Source organism: Bactrocera latifrons, unplaced genomic scaffold, assembly GCF_001853355.1.
Source record: "Bactrocera latifrons isolate USDA-ARS-PBARC rearing strain unplaced genomic scaffold, ASM185335v1 scaffold_843, whole genome shotgun sequence".
NCBI lineage: Eukaryota > Metazoa > Arthropoda > Insecta > Diptera > Tephritidae > Bactrocera > Bactrocera latifrons.
Window position 1 is genome coordinate 14,033 of NW_017537538.1, and position 20,418 is coordinate 34,450.

The 20,418-nt window shown below is 36.4% G+C and overlaps 1 protein-coding gene across 2 annotated transcripts in view; it reads right to left on the reverse strand.

Annotated features, from left to right (window-relative positions):
- Positions 1 to 2,478: 2,478 nt before the first annotated feature.
- Positions 2,479 to 20,418, reverse strand: part of LOC108977139 (protein gustavus) — a 48,311-nt gene continuing 30,371 nt past the window's right edge. Inside the window, exons 2-4 of one of the 2 annotated variants that reach the window (XM_018946708.1) lie at positions 17,635 to 17,676; positions 3,174 to 4,066; positions 2,479 to 3,111 (exon numbers count right to left, since the gene is read on the reverse strand). In XM_018946708.1, coding sequence (XP_018802253.1) covers positions 2,972 to 3,111; positions 3,174 to 4,066; positions 17,635 to 17,676 — 1,075 coding nt within the window. In that variant the 3' untranslated portion in view covers positions 2,479 to 2,971. The remainder of the gene's footprint in view (positions 3,112 to 3,173; positions 4,067 to 17,634; positions 17,677 to 20,418) is intronic. The other variant, XM_018946710.1, reaches the window with a different exon arrangement.

Genomic DNA, 20,418 nt, shown 5'->3' on the forward strand with positions numbered 1-20,418 from the left:
TTGGCGCCACATAGCGAAAAGAAGAAACGACTGGCGCGCTGTTGTTAACTGGGCTATAATCGCGTAAGCGGTGTCTACGCCAATCAAGAAGAAGAAGCTATTTACATTGATGCCATGTATTTGTAAAGCTGAAATGCAGCTATTAATCTCCCGCTTTAAATTTCTGAGTTCGGTCTCAGATTCTTTTGAGATATGCGGAAGCTTGAACAATAAATTTAGTTGTTAAATCACCGTCGAATTTGAAGTTGGGCTTTGGTTGAACGCCGTGAGGTTGTGCATGTGTTCGCCCATCAAGGCCGCGCAACACACATAAGCGTGGTAACAGCTTGAATATTTAAGCTTAATGTTGTCTATTGAGCTTGTGTCGGAAGGATCCACTTTTGGCAAACACAACTTGTATTCTGACTTTACCTCTGTCCACAGAGATTTCAGTTCAGTTTGTTGTACTTCAAGAGAGTAGGCACTTTKRTTGTTTGCTGTTGGAGTAAAAGACTCCTCAAACTCCAGTATAGCGTCATGTCACAAATGTTGCAAAAAATCGGTTCTAAAACTTTGAAATTAAAATTTAAAAATATTTGCAAATATGTTGCAAAAAAGTTCAAAAATTACAGAAGCACTCACAGACAAACTAAAAATTGAGTTGATGATAGGCAGGTACGTTGTTTCTTTATGAAGCGTGAATTTTCGAAAGAAAAAAATTAATAAATTGAATTTCTGGTCGTCGCTCACTTCACTTCGCTTTTCTTTGTACTTTTTTCTTGTTTTTTTGCACTCGCGAAACTGCAGCTGCGTTATTGCTGCTTGCCTTTATTGCTATTCGAGCAATATATGGAAAGGCAGAGTTAAGCGACTAGACTCAAATTAACCTCAAGAAAACACAAACCGAGAGAGATTGTTGACGCTCCAGACGATTTTGTGCGTCCAAGAAATTTRTAATGTTATTCGGATAACAGTGTGGTTTTTTTTTGTTTTATATGCAAAGTGAAATAATCAGTGCATTTTCCAGGTGTATTTATTGTTGTACTTAAATGAAATACAATACTACCTGCAGACTTGTACGTTTTGTGTGGTTAGAGTGCCAAAAATAAGTTTTGGTCTCCAATTCACACAGCACAATGGGTTTTGTACAGAACTTATGCACAAATTAACCAATATATTGCCTTATAGCTTGCAGAGCACAAATGCAAAATATGTTTGGTTGTAACTTGCGAGTTGTTAAATGGGGTAAATTATGCACTTTCACTTTAATTAAAATCAACTTGTTACATGTTATCCGGCTCGAAGGACCAATGATAATTCGGGTGGTGGGCACGGTGCTCGTTCGTTCCGYAGATGTGGTTGGCCGTGGGGAAACGGTCGGCGCAAGTTATTCCACAAATGTTAAATAAAAAACAAAAGGTTTCTTATAATAAATATATTTTACAAATAAAAAATTGGACAAACACTTATCACGTCTGGATCTGTGAGCGGTCGCCAAAGAAAAAGGGAACGCGCAACTTTTTTAGTTATTGTTTAGTTGCGTGCGAATTAAAACTGCGAAAAAACTTCGAATAAGAGGAAAAGAAAAGATTGCTCTGCCGATACAGACGTGGCAAAAGAAATTGGGCGGGGACGRCGTCAACAATGATATTAGATTTACATTATTACGTTTTGTAAATCTAATATCTTTAAATATCCGTAATTTAACACAAAATGCGTCTTTATTCCTTCGATAAAGGTTATCTCTTAAAATATTCCTTTAATTCGGAACTTATTCAAAACTTTAATATGACTGCTTCCAAATATATTCATTTGCAAGTTTTGTCACATTAGTAAACAGATTTTGTGACAACATTGAAAATCAGATTGGTTTGCAATTCTGACAGCTAAGCAATTCTGTCTTGGATTCCACGACACCCCTGAATAACTTCACTTCCAATCGATGAAATGTCATGAAGCAGATTCTAACGTAACAGTCGACATATAGGTGGCGCCACCAGGGGCCGCTAAATTCAAAAGGTCCTGTTTACTTTAGAACGCACCTTGCATAACCACTTTAGCACATGTCTGCTGAACAATCGGATTGAAGTGCTCCCATGAAAAATTATTTCAATTGTTCAATACGGATCATTATAGCATACAGCTGCCATAGAAACTGTCCTATCGAATTCAAGTGTTTGAATAAAAAAATTTTTCATTTGACGAGATATCTTCGTAGAAAATGACAGTTGAACGTGATGCTGTTGCAAGGGTTACCCGACATTTTCGCAGAATAAATACTTTGTCTCATGTCCAACACTGCTGTTGTAATTGAAATCTCATATGCACCCATAGCTAGTTGGATACTAAATGATTTTATAAAATGAAGACTCAAACGAATTTATATCGAAATTATATGGTTTATACGCATTTTACATATACATATTATTAATTTTTTTGATTATGTAAAAGCACACAATGATATAAAATAAAAAACAAATGGAAAAATTTGCAAATATCTATATTACTGTATCAGAAATTATATTATTAAACAAACATATGATTTCGTCAATAAAGATTTTACACTTTCTAGTACCATTACTCACTTTCACTGATAGATCTTAGAAATTAATGGTATTGACATATTTATATAAATTATTACAATTATTACGATTGCTGCAAGAAAAATTTATACTTATGTGTATTTATTGTATAATTCAAATAAACAATGTAAACATGCCTACAGCTTTTTTTCTATGCTATTCTAAGCTTCCTATTACAGGGAAGCAAGATATTTTTTAGGCTTATCTAATAAAATATTTTTAATACGAGAGTCTGTAGTCAAAAGTAAAGAATGTTATAATTACACTTAATACGTTTGTTATTGAAAATAGACCGAATTTTTGGAGATCTTACGCGTGTAATAGTGGCAACATTTGCAGCTTTAACGATACTATTTGACAGTGAAGTTTCTTTAAATGTAAATTAAATCTTAAGTTATTATATTAAAGTATTATCTTCGATTTTTGTACAGTAGGTACTTCTTCATGGATAAAGGAAGTTGTAATTCTTGTATACGCTCCTCTAAATGTGAGCGCCCAACTTTTTGGCGGATAGTCCTTCTACATAAATCCATTAAYGGCAAGGGTTCAGCTAAAAAATCAAATGGACATATATATGATTACTTAAAACAGTTGCTTAAATCAATTACTTACGATCTAATCCACCAATGTATGTCATTGTAATTTCACAGTGGCCCCAGACAGCAGAAACGACAGGATAAAGTTTTTTCCCTTTGAGCCCCTTAAATGCAATCCCGAGGTATTGTTGATCAACAATAAAGCTTAACGTACCTTCGTCCATATCCAAAGCAACAAGAAATTTATCCGGGACTAAAAAGGCTTCGTCATTTTTAAGTATGGCTGGATAAGTGATTCCAGCACAGTTTTTAGAATCATGGTATAGTTTATTTCTACCTAAATCCCAACCCCAACTTTGATCTGACAAGCCCACTAAGCTTTGGTAGCCGACTGAATGCAAAGGTGCTTCAGCTGTGGCTACTCCTACAACTGCATGTGTACCTCTTTGCCTTGTAGGCCAATATATTTCCCATATGTGTAATCCTTTTGTAAGACCAACTTTCCCACGAATGCAATCTGTGCTCTGAGCTACAGGATGTCTATGAAAAGTCAATTTATCGTCTTCTTTTACAAATATATTTAGTGATCGGTCGTCCGAGTTCCACGAATGTTTCAATTGGACTTCCTTACTTGCTGGTGGCATATCCAATAGGATATCTAAACGAGTGGGTTTAATAAAATCAGCTGCAAGTTCACGTGGTATTATTGGCTTGAAGTTCGCCTGTGAATCATTTCGGCTAACTGATTTTGAACCTCCACTTATTTTTTGGCCCATGTTCATACCACGGCAGCTTCTGGTTTTTCTTTGGTCAATAAGAGCTACTTTATATGATAGCTTGAGCCGTTCAAATTCTCTTGGTTCCAACCGGGACAATACAACACGTGGCGCTAAAGATGAAGTTGAAGAAATATTTTGCGGTCGACGTCTATCTGTGTTTCTTACGCCAGGCATCCGACCACCTTTATATCTAAAATATAAAAGAACATTTATTTACAAAAATTCTCTCATTTATAACTATGTATCGAATTGGTGCATTATTAGGATGAAATTAAAAAATAATATAAATATTTTAATTACTTCTTAAACAATGAATTATAAAGTGAAAAAGGAAATGGTGGGTAAATTTTAATATTTAAAATATAAAAACATAAAAAAGAGCAAGCAGCTTAAGGGGATTTTTATATTCTAGAAATAAAAAATCAATTTTTATATTTTCAAAGTTTAAGTATTCAAAAGCATGTCTACAAAAGGATTTTTGGAAATTCAATTTATTTTCCAAGAAATAGGTATTTTACTGACCAAGCATTTAAAATGGTACAGCCGGAACTGAAACTTTTTTCTCGAAACAGTACTTTTTCTTAAACCGATACTCACGATCGAACGATTTTTGTTTTGTGAATTTTTTAGAGTCTTCTTTATAGACTTGCCTATGTATGTCTGGAAGTAGCAAATCCCCAAATTTATTATTTTTAAAAAATTCGAAACATAGAGAAAAATGGTAATTTTATTTATGCAGTCGCCAGTCTTCCAGATATTATCGCTGGTTGGCGCTGAGAGCGCGTAGTTCTAGTTTTAGACGTCGCATCGGGTCATGTTATAAATTTTTGGAAAGCTCATTTCACGCGCTAACACGTGTTTGATTAATTGTCGTTTCTTTTAAGTCGTTCGTGAGTTATAGCGTCGCAAACATGGAGCAAAATAAAGAGAAAATACTGCATATTTTACAGTACTACTACGATAAAGGCAAAAATGCATCTCAAGCCAAGAATAAAAGTTGTGCAGTTTATGGACCCGATACAGTTTCCATTTCCACCGCAAAACGATGGTTTCAACCTTTTCGTTCTGGTGTAGAGGTGGTCGAAGGTGCGCCACGCTCCGGAAGGCCTGTCGTCGAAAATTGCGATAAAATCGCTGAATTGGTCGAAGAGGCCGGCATAGTAGCAGCCATAGCATCGGTCAAGAGCTGGGCATGAGTCATCAAAAACAATTTTATGAACAATTGAAAATTCAATAAAAATACTGCAAGACATACCGCAAGACTTTTTTGAAAACCTATTATATCGTCACGTGATAATTTTTTGAGATCTCCCACTTTATTACGATAATTTTTGACCTTTCCTATATTTTGGTAAAATAACTAACAGAAAAATGGATAATAAAAATATTAATTGCGTTTTTTTCACGACAGTTCAAAAATAACCTGAAATACATGCCTCTAGAGTAGTGAGAAGTACTAAACCTGATCCAACATTATAACTTCAATTTATTTAAAGTAAATCGGATATTATACATGTATATACATGTATAAGAGGTATATAGCATGGATAGTATTGGTGAAGAATTCAAGTCAACCCAGTTCTGTGTTTCCGAATTTAATTTTTTTTAGAAGAAGACATCGCGCTTTCACGTTTACAAAGGTTCTTTTTACATATTTAGAGTGACAGCTTTCTCGATTAAACTCGTTTTAGAGTCATTTTGATTTGGTGCTTTGTCATTTGCCATTCAATATTTTTTCAGCATTAGATAAAAGAATATCATTGATCGACATGTCTTGTTGTCCTATGGTATGGTATGGTCTTTCGATAGATACGCTTTCCAAATTATACAATTTCTCTTGTTCCAAAAATTTAAAAAAAAAATATGATTTTAAATATTTTACATTTTCAACATTTAAATACTTCTGAAAGTATGTTGTTTTGAATCATATATAGACATCAATAACGTCTTGCGACATTGTCATTTTGCATTTTTGTAATAACTTTACATTTTAAAAATACTTTTAAAATTTCGAAAATGGTTGAAGTCAGAAAATGGACGTCACGCCTTGAAATTGACACCGGGTGCCAAGTATTTTATAATTATTTTCCATCGATTCACCAGGGAATTTTTCGATTTATTGATTTTGTTATCAATACAAGATTGTGAAAATTCTTGCCCAATATAATTACTTTTTGTTGAAACAGATAACTACCAGTCTATTCGCTCTTCTTGATGACATGACATATCTTGATGACATGACTTTTACATTCACTTACCATTGTTATAATTACTTATTAATTTTATTTTTAATATACTGATACTACTTCTTATATTAAAGTTTTTTAAAACCTCGTTCAGATGCGTTCGAGAGAGTTTCCATTAAGTGTCCTAATGTATTTGCAAATATTTATACCCCAATTGTTTAAGAATCGCTTCTGGATTATTTCAAAATTTTAAAACAAACAATACATAGTGTTTAATAAACAACAATTGGCAAATAACCCACTCAGAAAATAATTAGTGTTGTCATAAATTCTGTTATCAACTTTTCAATGCATACAGCGAGGATAAATTCACAGAAAATAAGTAACGTTTATATATTAATACTAGATTGCTGCACAAGTCACTCGCAGCAAAGAGTGAACTATTGCATTAACTGTGTTTGATATCATTTACGGAAATGATAGTAATGAACTTGAATAGCAACGAAGGCAAATGACACAAACAAACATGACATTTCGGTTGTTTTAATAAAACAAACAATTTATACTCTGTTTTGATGCTAAAAAGAAACCCGCTGCAATACACTTAAGCCAACAAATTTTCCAGTCATCATAGAAATCCTCCGTCATGATGATCATCAAAGCCTTCTTCGATTCAGCTTTTATATCCTCAATTGAGTCAAAACGGTGTCCTCGGAGTGGTCATGTGAATTAGCTGAAAAGAAACAAGCGAATGCGGTGGTTGCGGCACATTTTAGTTGAAAATGTGGGGAAATTATCATGAATAACCAATGCAGTATGAGATGATGCATTATCGCACTTCTTTGTTCAATAAATTCAGACGCAGTAAAAATCGAAGAATTCACTTTTAGAGCCTCACAAAACGAAACCTATCTCAAATACTAATGAATATTTTGACGTGAAATTTAGCATAGATGTCACTAACAGTACTACCAACTTCCAAAAAACAAATTTACTGATTCGAAAAACACGCGAAGTATAAATTAAAAATTCACCTTTCAATTTGATCACAAGTATGATAAAAGCCACTTACATATTTCTAATGAAAGCTTGTGTAAAAGAGTTTTTGAAACATTTTCAGAAAAAATGGATCGTCATAAAACGAGTTGGTACGTCAACAATATGCCAGGGAAGTGCTTTCGAGACATTAAAGAAATTTTAAATCAGAACAAGGAAATTTTACAAATAGATATTTGTCAATAGAAAATCAAACCTGCACATAACATTGGAACCATCCGCAAGGTCCAGTTTTTACCAGTGTGCCTGGATAAAGATAAAACAATTAACCTACGCTATTTTAGCCATAATAAAAACAGTGTTGGGACATTTTTGGAAATGATTATTATCAAATTGAAAATTTCTGCAAAATGTAACTAGAGTAAAAATGAGATATCTTAATGAAATTTGGTAAACCTATTTCTCGGCACCGTAAGACGATTGGTATTGCGAACCACTGCCACGCCCACAATTAAGCGAAACCGGTAGTGCCATAACTAAGCATCAAATTGAGATAAGGAACTGTAATTTGGCAGAGTAGATAGCAGTAACAAAGGGTATGTTTGGGATAAATATTAAAAAAAAAATCTAAAATATTTTCTAAACCACTTAAACTATAAAAGCCGATTTCGCTCGAGGCAAATACCTTAAATACCTCTACCTACACTATAAAAACTGTAACCGTCCGCATCTATGTTACGGTACTACTAAAAAACTACTTAAAAGCTAAATACGACAGAGGCATACATTTGACAATCACACAATTTCCAATATGTTTGCTGAATTCTTTAGATCCAATTGCTCTTCAAAATCTCCAAAAAAAAAATTTCATCAGCAAAAGTTATGTCCGATTTCTGTAATTAATGCACCCACCATTTCCGAAGCAGACGTCTTGTTACATATGTTAGAACTATCATTTAATTAAGGCCCATTATGATTCCCTCATACTTTCTTAAAAAAAATTGCCAATCATATAAACCGACCCTTAACAAAACAATTTAATGCATCTCTTAAGCAACGCATATGTCCATCTACATATACACCCATGGTCACGCAAATAGCACACTTAGTCGTAAGAAGCAATAAGGACAAACATTTTTAAAAAGTAAAAAGTGCTTAAAATATGATTACTTGACTTGTTTATCAATTTAATCATTTAAGTAAAAAAAAATCAAAAATAGAAATCCATGAATAATTAGTATTAATTGAAAAACTTGAACCTCCTCTAAAATGGCTTAGTCACCCAAATAGTACATTTTTTAGAATGTGAAGATTTGTTGGTAAAAAAAAAATAAAGGAGGGAATTTTTATTAATAATTAAGGTTGTCTACGATAAAGTGATTTAATTCGAGCGGAAATAGGCGATTGTAAGGACTGTAGTCCTGAAAGAAAGACGCATTATGCACAATATGAAGGAATCCGGTTAACTGTTCAAAATCGCTGATTTAATGAGTTGGTTCCGGAAAATGGTTTATAATGGTCTTGAAACTCATAACAACAATATATATATACAGCCATAGTCTGGAGAAGCAAGGCCAACACTTTTAAGTCTTCATGACAAATAATGCAGGAAATCATATCGCGGAAGACTGCTGGAAGACGTTTTAATAAGGTACAACTGTTTAGCTACTCGCTTATGCGATTATAGCCGAGTTAACAACAGCGCGCCAGTCGTTTATTCTTTTCGCTACGTGGCACCAATTGGATATTCCAAGCGAAGCCAGGTCCTTCTCCACCTGGTCCTTTCAACGGAGTGGAGGTCTTTCTCTTAGTCTGCTTCACCCGGCGGGTACAGCGTCGAATACCTTCAGCGCTGGAGTGTTTCCATCCATTCGAACAATATGACCTAGCCAGCGTAGCCGTAGAACTAGGTGTATGTAAAYTTTATTGGTCCACTGTATATTATTGGGCAGTGAGCGTGATAAAAATTAATAACTGAATATTACTGAGTTTTACAAAGTTTGAAAGTAGTGGCATAGATAGTAAGTATATTTTATAATAGATCGATTTTTAAAGTTAGAATGTTATCGAAAAGTTTAAGAATATAAATCATTCATTATGATTAGTTATTAATATTAGTAATATTTGTTGTTACAGCCTCGTGTAAAATGAGTAAACCATCGAATAGTGGTAATATGAGTAATGATTGCCTCATTTGTGGCAAAATCGGATGTAGTTCTGAATTAATCTTTGAACTAGCAGATATTATAAAAGTCACTAGAGGAATATCAACGCTGAAAGCTGCTTCTGCGGAAGGAGCGGAAGGACTTTCTCAATATTTAAAAACTCGCGAGTTTGTCTACGTGCATTCAGTATGCAGAGAAAACTATATCAATAAAGGGTGTATTAATTCTTATTTAAAAAAAAAAAACATCACACCAGCATGCTCTCCATCTAAAAACAAAAACTTCGAGTGGCTACTTTAATTGATTTTGATTGGAAAACTAGGTGATTTTTAAAAAAGAAAATCCAAATCGTCAAGACAACAAATCAGCTACGAAACTATGTACTTCTGATTTCAAGAAAACGATATTAAATTTGATAAATAGAGAGAGAAGTGAATATTGTCGCAATATCCATAAAATAATTTTAGGCGTGTTAGATTTAGTAGCTCAGGAAGCTAAGTATTACGTGGATTGTTATATGCGTTTAAAAATACCGTAAAACAGACCCAGAGAGAGAAAAAAAAATTCATCCAGTCACAATACAAGTAGATGCAGCAATGGAGCAGGTTGTCAAAGTTTTCACTGGCAGAATAATAAAAAATATTGTAACAATTGACGATAAAACAATAAAAATGAGGTTAACGAATCATTATGAGGATAATATTGTATTCTCCAGTAAATTTGGATTCAATACAATGTTTTTTTTTTTTTTTTTTAACTTTGAAAGACGAACGGACTTGCAAAATGCTGCGACGGCTTTTAAAAATGAATGCAAAGATATCGATGAAATTTTTAAGGCTGGTGTTACATGCGCTCTTGCTTTATACGGTGCCCCCAAAAAAATAAAAGATCTTAATGTATTAAGATATAACTCTATTTTGAAAGCAACTGCTAAAAATACCTGCGTTGAACTGCCGTCTTTACCACCTACTGCAGATGCCGGTTTTGAACACTTTAAAAGAGTATTTTTACAAATTCATCCATGGCTCGGAAGAGAAATATCACCAGAAGAATGGGGTTAAAATTATGAATGCGGAATATTGATACCGCAAACAATGAAGCAGAGACCAGCTCCAGAATCTTTACTGAAAATTATTTTTTGCACATGCAAAACAGGATGTGGAGCATCTTGTGGAAAAGTGGATTCAACTGCACTGCAGCTTGCTTAGAATGCAGTGGTGAAAGCTGTACTAATTCTTTACCTACAATTTATCTCAACGAGATCGACGACGACAATAATGAACCATAATGTATATAGTTAATGATCAATTTTTGTTGTAAATCACTATTCTAAATCTAAAAATATAATAAATTAACATTAAAGTTACTTTACAAATATTATTCATTACATATAAAATTAGAAACTTTACTGTAAACATTTTTTCCCCCTTTCGCCTCTCATTTTTCAGTAAATTGTTGTAATCGAGATCGGTTTTTTGAACTTTTTTATTTGAGGTTTTAATAATGGAGTCAAACACTTGTTAGACGGATTCATTGACTGTCCCTAGGTTCCGAGATTCTGCATTTTTATGCCTTACGGCTCTCCACTAATATAGAAAATATGATTTACAATTCCTTTGCATAAGAGTGGATTTAGGTCATCCATTGAAAAAGTTGTTAGCAATGCATAAGCCTTTTTAAAGCAATTAGAACAGACGAAATAATTTTCTGGATTTCTCCACAAATTTCTTGTCCTCAGCACGGTTTTCGGTATTTACTTTGCTAGAATTTGTATCAACGGGGTTTAGGGAGAATAAGCTTACGGATGTTATATAAGCCTCTAAAGCAGGCTCCTCAATTTAGCAGAATGATTTGCTTACAAGTGGAAGATTCTTTAAAATATTAGTTCTTATAGCACAGTTGAATGATGATTGTGCGAAAACGGTTAGATTTCTACATTGCAAGCTGTTATTTTTGGAAATCCAAGGAGAAAAGCACAGAGAGAACTGCAACGAGTATGATAAAATCAGAACAAACACAGTCAAATCAATTCAGTTCAGCATAGACAACATTGTTGATCAATTCGAGTACCCGCTCAATGCCCAACAACAAAATGTATGTATATACATATGTATGTACATACTCGATGGAATTTCCATTATAAATATAACATATGTATATACAAACATATGTATTTTAAATAGAACAGGGTTTTATGGTTATTAGATTAAAAATAACCTCTATGATCCGTGAACATCGCATATTGTATGGTTATATGCTTATTTTTACACAAACAGCTGTTCATTGCTTACATTTTAAGTTCAATGAAATTTCTACTTATAAAATGCCTAAACAAAGTTTAAAAAGCAACATAATTGAATTTAAAATAAGTTCTGCTATTCAGGAAATGGACGTGCTTGTTAATTATCCAAATTTTAAGAGTTCAAAAGATTCTTTGTATAAAATTTGCAGACATCTTGCGCCCTGAACAGTGTCACAATGCAATTGTAAACAAAAAACAGCTGTTAATAGCAGAATTTCCAATTAGAAAATATAAATAGAAATGCCATTCGCTTAGTTTTATTTATTTTTTGTGCTGCCATTTAGTAAAACTCCAACGACTTTCTAACACTGGAAATAAGCAAACAACCACATAATCTGTAAACAAGGGTCTGGGTTGGTCAAAGTTGGTTATTTTGTCATACCGCATTTTGTTGTTGTTTACTTAATCACATAACCACATAACCCGATAACCACCTTATCGTGAACAGCCTAAGTGTTTAGGGGATGATACACAAACCGAACGCTGTCGATCATTTCAATCATTAAAGCACTAATCAGGTATAAGCTGATCGCTAGTGATTCAACGTTGTTCTCTATAGTTGATTTGAAGACAAACGGATCGCTTCGTGTACATGAACCGAACTGACAGAATCGGAAAGAGTAACAGATAAGTACTTAAGTATAAACAAAAACGTATTATTCGTTGCAGTTCTCTGAACCGTATCGAACGAACAGTTGCAGAGTTCATGATAAAATTGTGCACGTCGTTCGAAGACTAACGAATGTCAGGACGGCCGAACGTAGAAAGGTCGTGTATCGAAGACTTAAAAAAACCACACAATCATTCGACACGCGGCCGAGCACTGATCGGGTTAAAACAAACTTGTAAATTTAAAATAAACTTTTTGTCAAATAAACATACAACTTAATATAATAAAATAATAGAGCATACAAAAAGAAAACTTAAATAATGTTTTAAAGTTATTAGTGATATATTGCAGTCACGTAACAACGCAGTATTATAATACCTAAAGTTTCTTTACTGTATGTGTATTATAATTAATTTGTAATGCCCATTGTACTATATAGTGCGTACTCAGTTTGGTGGAAAAGGGGCAGAAGCAAATCCTGTGACCAAAGTGAGAGAGCTATTATTATTAATGATGGGAAATTCCATTTTGAGATTACTCAGTCCTGTAAGACTACTAAAAGAATGTTGATGAACGCCACCCTAGAAAATACCTCGGATAATCGCTGCTAAAGATGACACACTCACCCTCCCAAAACAGCAAATGGTTCTCTAATCGAAATTTCGTTAATTCTTTCAATCGTGAAAAATATTCTAAAAGACAAAAATTTTTGAAAATCAAGAGACAACTCTTAAGATATCACAATAAAAACGGGATGGTGATAATCAGAGAAGTTTACAAAGAGTTGAAAGCAATTACAAATACAATTAATTTTGCTATAAATTAAATTTTTACTCAGAAGGATGAAGTCATGTGTAGAAGTTCACGCAAGCGAGGAAAGTTCTCTGCTCGCCATTCACTTGGAAGTGGCCCGAAACGATTCGTTTACTTTCCGGTCTTTGACCAAGTATCCTCTGAGTAGCCTAAGAACATCCAATTAGCAATCAGCCCCGGATGAGAGTCCCCCCTCTTGATGACGACCATGGCAAACGGAATAAGGACTATTAATGAAGGGCATGCACCTGGAATGTCCGATTACTTAATTGGGAAGGTGCCGCTGCTCAGCTGGCAAATTTTGTCTGGGACTGTCATTCATCACGATGGATGAACGTCTAGCTACAATCCGCCCCTAAGCGAAATTCTTTAACATATCGCTGATTTGCGCCCACGCCCCGACGGAAGATAAGAACGATGTGACCAAAGATGCCTTGTATGAGCGCTTGAAGCGCACCTATGAGATCTGCCCCCGCTACAATGTCAAAATCGTGCTTGGCGACTTTAACGCCAGGGTGGGCAAAGAAGGTACCTTTGGCACTACAGTCGGTAAATTCAGCCTCCACGACGAAACATCCCCAAATGTGTTGAGGTTGATCGACTTTGCCGGGGCCTGAAATATGTTTATCTGTGGTACTAGATTCCCGCACAAGAAAATACATTAAGCTAACTGGCTGTCTCCGGATCAAAAAGCCACCAACCAGATCGATCATGTTGTGATCCGTTCGCACGACAGTCGGTTATACGAAAACCGGAACGGACCCGGATTTCTATCCGGCCAAGGACTGTCAACTCGTTAACTTTCTGCCGTTACAACAACAACAACATCACTTTGTGATAGAAGGAAGACACATCTCCAGTGTTCTAGACGTTCGTACGCTCCGAGGTCGTAACATCGACTAAGACCACTATCTTTTTGCAGCCAAGATTCGCACCCGCCTCTATGCAGCAAAAATCGCATGCCAACAAACACAAGGAAGGTTCGACGTCGAGAAGCTGCATTCACAACGAACAGCCGAACGATTTTCTACTCGACTTGCACTCCTGCTCTCTAAGAGCACTCGTCAACAACTCGGTATAAGGGAACTGTGGGACGGCATTTCAAACTCCTTACGTAAAGCTGCAATCGAAACCATTGGTTTTCGGAAAATGCAAAAGAACAGCTGGTACGACGAGGAGTGCCGTGTCGTAGCGGAGAGAAAACAGACTGCCTGCCTCGCAACGTTACGATCGACCACAACACGTGCGGGATGGGATAAATACCGAGAGTTGAAGAGGGAAGCGAGACGCATTTTCAGACAGAAAACGAAAGAAGTCGAAATGCGTGAGTACGAAGAGATTGATAAGCTGGTGGACATGGGTAATGCTCTAACATTCCACGAAAAAATGCGGCGGTTTACAGAAAGTTTTAAGAACGGAGCATACTCTTGTAGAACTTCCAAAGGTGATCTAGATCTACTTAAATTATGGAGGAAACATTTCTCCAGCCTGTTGAATGGCAGTGAACGTACAACGCCAGAGAAGGCGGACCCTATTCACCAATCGATTACGATGGAGCAGACGTTGTCCGACCATGAAGAAGTTCGAATAGCAATTGCCCGCCTGAAGAACAATAAAGTGGCGGCAGTTGTACCTCAACAAGAAAAACAATAATTACATTATGTATAAATCGACAACAACTGACTGCAACATGTCCATTGAAGGTAAGAGAGTTCCAGAAGCTAGACTTCCTGGACGATCTTTTGCCGGATAAAGCCCACGCATTCGCGTGATGAGGACGATGTGCTCTCCAGTAGTGGAACTCAAAAGAAACGTCTACTTCGGATAGACCGTTTCATTCCAGGGTGTATATTTCAGGTGAAGTCTACTCCTAGGTGACTCCAAGACGAGAAGATGGGAACCTGGCTAGAGGAGATAGCTCCGAAGCAAGAGGAGTGAAGACATACCGTCATGCAATGCATGACAACATTTTTTTTCCAGAAGCGCAGAAAAATCCTACGAGTTCGCTTTTCGTCTTAGAAACCAAAATAAGGGAATCAGTACCCCGGAGAACAGCATTGAGGACGCTGATTGCAGACTTAACATCACCATCGACGATGAGTCTTAAAAATTTATCTGTGAGCAGGGGTTCCTGATGAACTAACGATTCAACGCCGTATTAAGGCGGGAACCTGCTTTAAGGGCTTCATAAAATGGATTTTTTTGGGAGAGAAAGAGAAAGAAGCAGTTGCCCGCTGCATCTCGCATGTACATTTGTCGGACGACGGGCAGGATGCAGATCACAATTTCTATCGGAAACAAAAAATTCAAAGAGATTCATATTTTTCAATAATATATCTTCTAGTTAAACCCAGAAAATTAAAAAAAATATATATATATTTTTATAAATTTTTTTAAAATTGAAAAAAGGGATTTTTGAACACAAAAAATGTACTTTATGTTGTTTAAAAATATGTTGAAACTAGACTATTCTTAGTTTTTTTTAGTTTCAATAGAAGATAATTTAATGCCAAAGACAATAAACTTTGAAACGATTTCATATTTTACTTTCCTGCTCACTTTCTGCCCAAGCACTAATATATCTGCTAGACGCTCGGTCACTATTTCCCTTCTAGCTTCGGAAATATTTCGAATTCCCATCTATAACTTTGGGAATATTCTTAGATAATTTTTAAGTAAAAAAAAAAATCGATTTTTTGAAGCTTCTAAAGCAGGTTCCCCACTTAATTCAGCTTTTGGAAGAACTGATATCGATTTCTTTTGCATTTCAGAGTTTCTAACACAGGATCTAGTAGCAGGAGGAGGAAGGTTGGACTTCGTCCATGCATTGGCCTACCTTCCAAGGAATACAGGGGATACTTCGTAACCAGTACCCGTAGAGAGATCCTCGATATAACCTTCTGCAATAAACACATGACCGGCCTGATCTCGCAGTCTGGAAAGAGCCCTCCATATCAGATCATAAGATTATACGCTTTGCACTGAAGGTGAAGGAAGTCTGTCGATTTTTATCCCAAGAAATAAGATGTCTTAAGTGAAACTTTAGGGCTTAGCATAAGTAGAGTGAGTGGTAGGTAGCGTTGCTGCTGGACTGAAGAGCTGGCTGGCTGCAACAAACCACTTTATAATGGGCGCATATCCTCTAAAGGTGACCACCAGAAAACAAATCAGTTCAATTCACAGGCTTTTCAACCGAGTCAAAAGCATGGGCAATTGGGAGGAATACAATAAGCACCTAAATACACGTGTACAAGAGAATGAGGGGCCACAACACTGTTATATACAAACATACGGCTAAACTTCAGAATTCAGACCGAAGGTGCTTTTGAAGTGCCAAGTATCATAAGGTAGGTGTATACCCTAATCGTAAGACATAGTAGCGTAAACTTTACAAAGTTTAAAGTTACTCTTGGTAGTAAGGCGGAATGGAGTGATTCCACACTCGTCCCACTATTGAGAGGTAGCACCATTCATTTGCATACTGATAGCTTGCAAACAACGGTTGTCGGGGCATAAAGGAGTAGCCGGCAACGAGGTCGCCAACAAACTCATCCGCTCTGCGGCCACTGGGGCAAGAACCGTGCATTATGGTGGAGTTCCTCACCATAAAGGAGCTGCTCCGCAGAAAGGTAGAGAAAGGCAGCAGGACACAGGAATGTGACAGACCAAACTGATATTGGGAGGTTTCTACTTAACAAGGTTCAAAGATATAATCAACCTCCCCGAGATAAATTCTGTCTATGGGACTGGAAGCTCAAGAAACACCTGTGCAAAACTACAAAGCACCTGATTCTAGATTACTCAGCAATTTGTAAGAGCAGGTTCAAATCCCTTGGTTCCATCTACGAGGAGATCACATCACCTAAATTTTTAAAAGAAGTTCCTAGAATTTATCAGTTGCTGGGCCTCTGGGACCATGTGTGATAGAGAAGAGGGCACAAAACACTATAGGTAGCCGTGCAAAACCTCAATTTTTATGKCGATGCAAGGCATCAGCCAGCATCAAATCAGCAGTGCAAACTTCGCAGTGTTGCCACTACTTACATGCAGTAAAAATCTCATAGTTTCTTTTTAAATACTAGGACTACAATATTACAAAAAGTATAGTTTTAGATTACTATGGTTTGTAATGCATATACGATATTTAATCTAACTTTAATATTTAAATAAACATAAATAACTAATACTTATATACATACATATCGTCACCAAAAATGGAAAACAACGTATGGTCAAAAATTTTAAATTGAATATTTTATTGATTACTTCAAATTTTATATATAACATAAAACCAAAATTAGAATTTTGCTACAATATGATAGGAGCTTTCCCAGAATGAAATAGAGACACCAAAATTCACAAATTTATTAAAACAATTTACATTTTAATTGTTAAACCTCTTGGCATTATTTCATTTAATATTCAAGTAATATACATGTGTACAAATATAAAATTACATTATTTCTCATTCTAACTCTATAGTGCTTTTAGGAATTACGGCTAAATCTTCATTAATTTTTGAGATGATCATTAAAAGTTGTCAATTAGTATTATATTAAAAACCTCTTGTATATGGTCAAGGGTCAATTAATTATAGCTCAAAAAGGAATTATAAATTGTTCGCTTTTTGTTACTGTTCGATTTCCCCCTTTGTAATGCAATTAAGAAATAAAAATGTACAGCTACCTTAAAATGGCGTAAAAAATATCCAAGAGCAAAATGGCAAATCTGAAAGCATACAAGCAAACAAAATATTTAACTTTCAGCTACCTATTATTTTTGTTCCTTATGTGAGTGGGTATTTAAAATCCCGTTTTAGACCACTAAAGACTTAGCTCAAAATATTCAAATTTCTAAACCAATAGACCGACATATTAACACTGTTGACACTTAAGACAAATAAGACAAATACGTATRTAAGTAGAGTAATTTATAAACTCACTTTTTTAGTTCCGTTTAAATTATTTTGAATACTTCTTAATAGTCCATTTACATTACATTGTATATTTTAATTTTGTACACGATTTTATGTGTTAAAATTTTGTAACTATCAGTGCAATTAGGAAAGCTTGGTCAGGGCATAAATTATAGTCAAATTTGCTTAAAGTGATTTAATGAAATAAATTTAGTGAAGGATCTCTGATCGCCATTACTTGGGAGTGGCCAGAAACGATACTTTTACATATGGCTCAAGCAGCTCACGACTTTTGCTCTTTGACCCCAGTATCCTCTGGGTAGCCTAAAAACATCCGTTTGAAGGCGAGCTAAAGTGAAAAGCCGAAACATCCCCTCCGAGTAGGTCTTTACGGCATTTATACAGTGGCAATATAAAGGAGCGCAAATTTGGTCTGGGACTAGTGGTGAGAGAGAGACTCCGTCGCCGAGTACTGTCATTCACCCCGGTGGATGAACGCCTAGCTACAATCACCATCAAAGCGAAGAGAAGGAAGATGTGACCAAAGATGCATTCTATGAGCGCTTGGAGCGCATCTATGAGAGCTGCCCCCGCCACGATATCAAAATCGTGCTTGGCGAACTTAACGCAAGGGTAGACAAAGAAGGTATTTTTAACACTACGGTCGGTAAATTCAGCATCCACGATGAAACATCCCCAAATGGATTGATCCTGATCGACTTCGCTGGGGCCAGAAATACGGTTATAACACAAGGAAGGTTCGACGTCGAGAAACTGCAATCACAGCAGACCGCTGAAGAACTTTCTACTCGACTTGCACTCCTGCTCTCTGAGAGCACTCGTCAACAACGCGGTATAAAGGAACTGTGGGACGGCATTTCAAGCTCCTTACATACAGCTGCAAATGAGACCGTTGGGCAACGATGGAGCAGACGTTCCCTTGCCCGACCATGAAGAAGTTCGAATAGCAATACACGTCTGAATAACAACATTCAAACTCGGCGGCGAAGAACCGATAAGGAGCATGCTTCAAATTTTTTGTAAAATATGGTCAGACGAAAGCATGCCCAACGATTGGAATTTAAGTGTGCTCTGCTTAAATCACAATAAGGGAGACCCCACAATCTGCGCCAACTACCGTGGGATCAGGCTCCTCAACATCGCGTATAAGGTTATCACCGATCAGATATTTAACCTGCGCCAAATCTTGGAAAAGACCCGTGAAAGGAGGATCGACACACACCACCTCTTCGGCGAATTCAAAGCTGATTTTGACAGCACGAAAAGGAGCTGCCTTTATGCAGCGATGTCTGAATTTGGTRTTCCCACAAAACTAATACGGCAGTGTAAACTGACGTTGAGCAACACCAAAAGCTCCGTCAGGATAGGGAAGGACCTCTCCGCGTACTTCGATACCACGAGGTTTCAGACAAGGCAACTCCATATCGTTCGAGTTCTTCAATCTGCTGCTGGAGAAAATAATTCAAGAGCTTAATCGAGCAGATACAATATTTTATAAAAGTGTACAGCTGCTGGCGTATGCCGATGATATCATCGGCCCTAATACCCGCGCCGTTAGAACTTCTTTCTCCAGAGTAGACAAAGAAGCACAGCTAATTGGTCCGGCAATGCACGAGGGCAAGACGAAATATCTCCTGTCATCAAACCAAAACCGACAGTCGTTGCACTCGCGACTTGGTTCTCACGACACTGTGTACAGTCATAACTAACATAAGTTGTATATAATTTCATTTATCTTGGAACCAGTATAAACACCACCACCAATGTCAGCCTGGAAATCCAACGCAAGATAACTCTTGCCAACAGGTGCTACTTCGTACCGAGTAGGCAATTGAGAAGTAAAGTCCTCCTCGACGAACAAAAACCAAACTCTATAAGTCACTGATAATTCCCGTCCTGCTATATGGTGCAGAGACTTGGAGGATAACAACAACTGATGAGTCGACGTTGCGAGTTTTTGAGAGAAAGGTTCTGCGAAAGATTTATGGTCCTTTGCGCGTTGGCCAGGAAAACACACCAGCTCTGAAAGTATTCGACGTAGTACCCGCCGGGGGAAGCAGAGGAAGAGGAAGACCTACACTCCCGTTGGAAGGACCAGGTGGAGAAGGACCTGGCTTCGCTTGGAATATCCAATTGGCGCCACGTAGCAATAAGAATAAACGACTGACGCGCTCTTGTTAATTCGGCTATAATACCGTAAGCGGTATCTAGGGTATGCACAACTCACTTACACTCGCGATTAAGCATACAAATGAAAATGCGCTAGTAATTTTGTGAACAATTAACTTTAATGTTTGATATATACATATAAATTACAATACAATTTTCAATATATGTATCTAAATAGAATTGGAACTGTGGTGTCTAATTCTGTAGAGTTCTGGCGAATTTTGTACGATGAACGAAAGCTACAGAGCAGTATGCTCAAAAAAAACGAAAGTTGTGTTTACGCGGCTCAGTGGGGAATCGAATTGTCCCGATCCTTTTTATTAGTTCAGCGGCATGCGATGTGTTCGTGTGGTGACCGCTTGTTG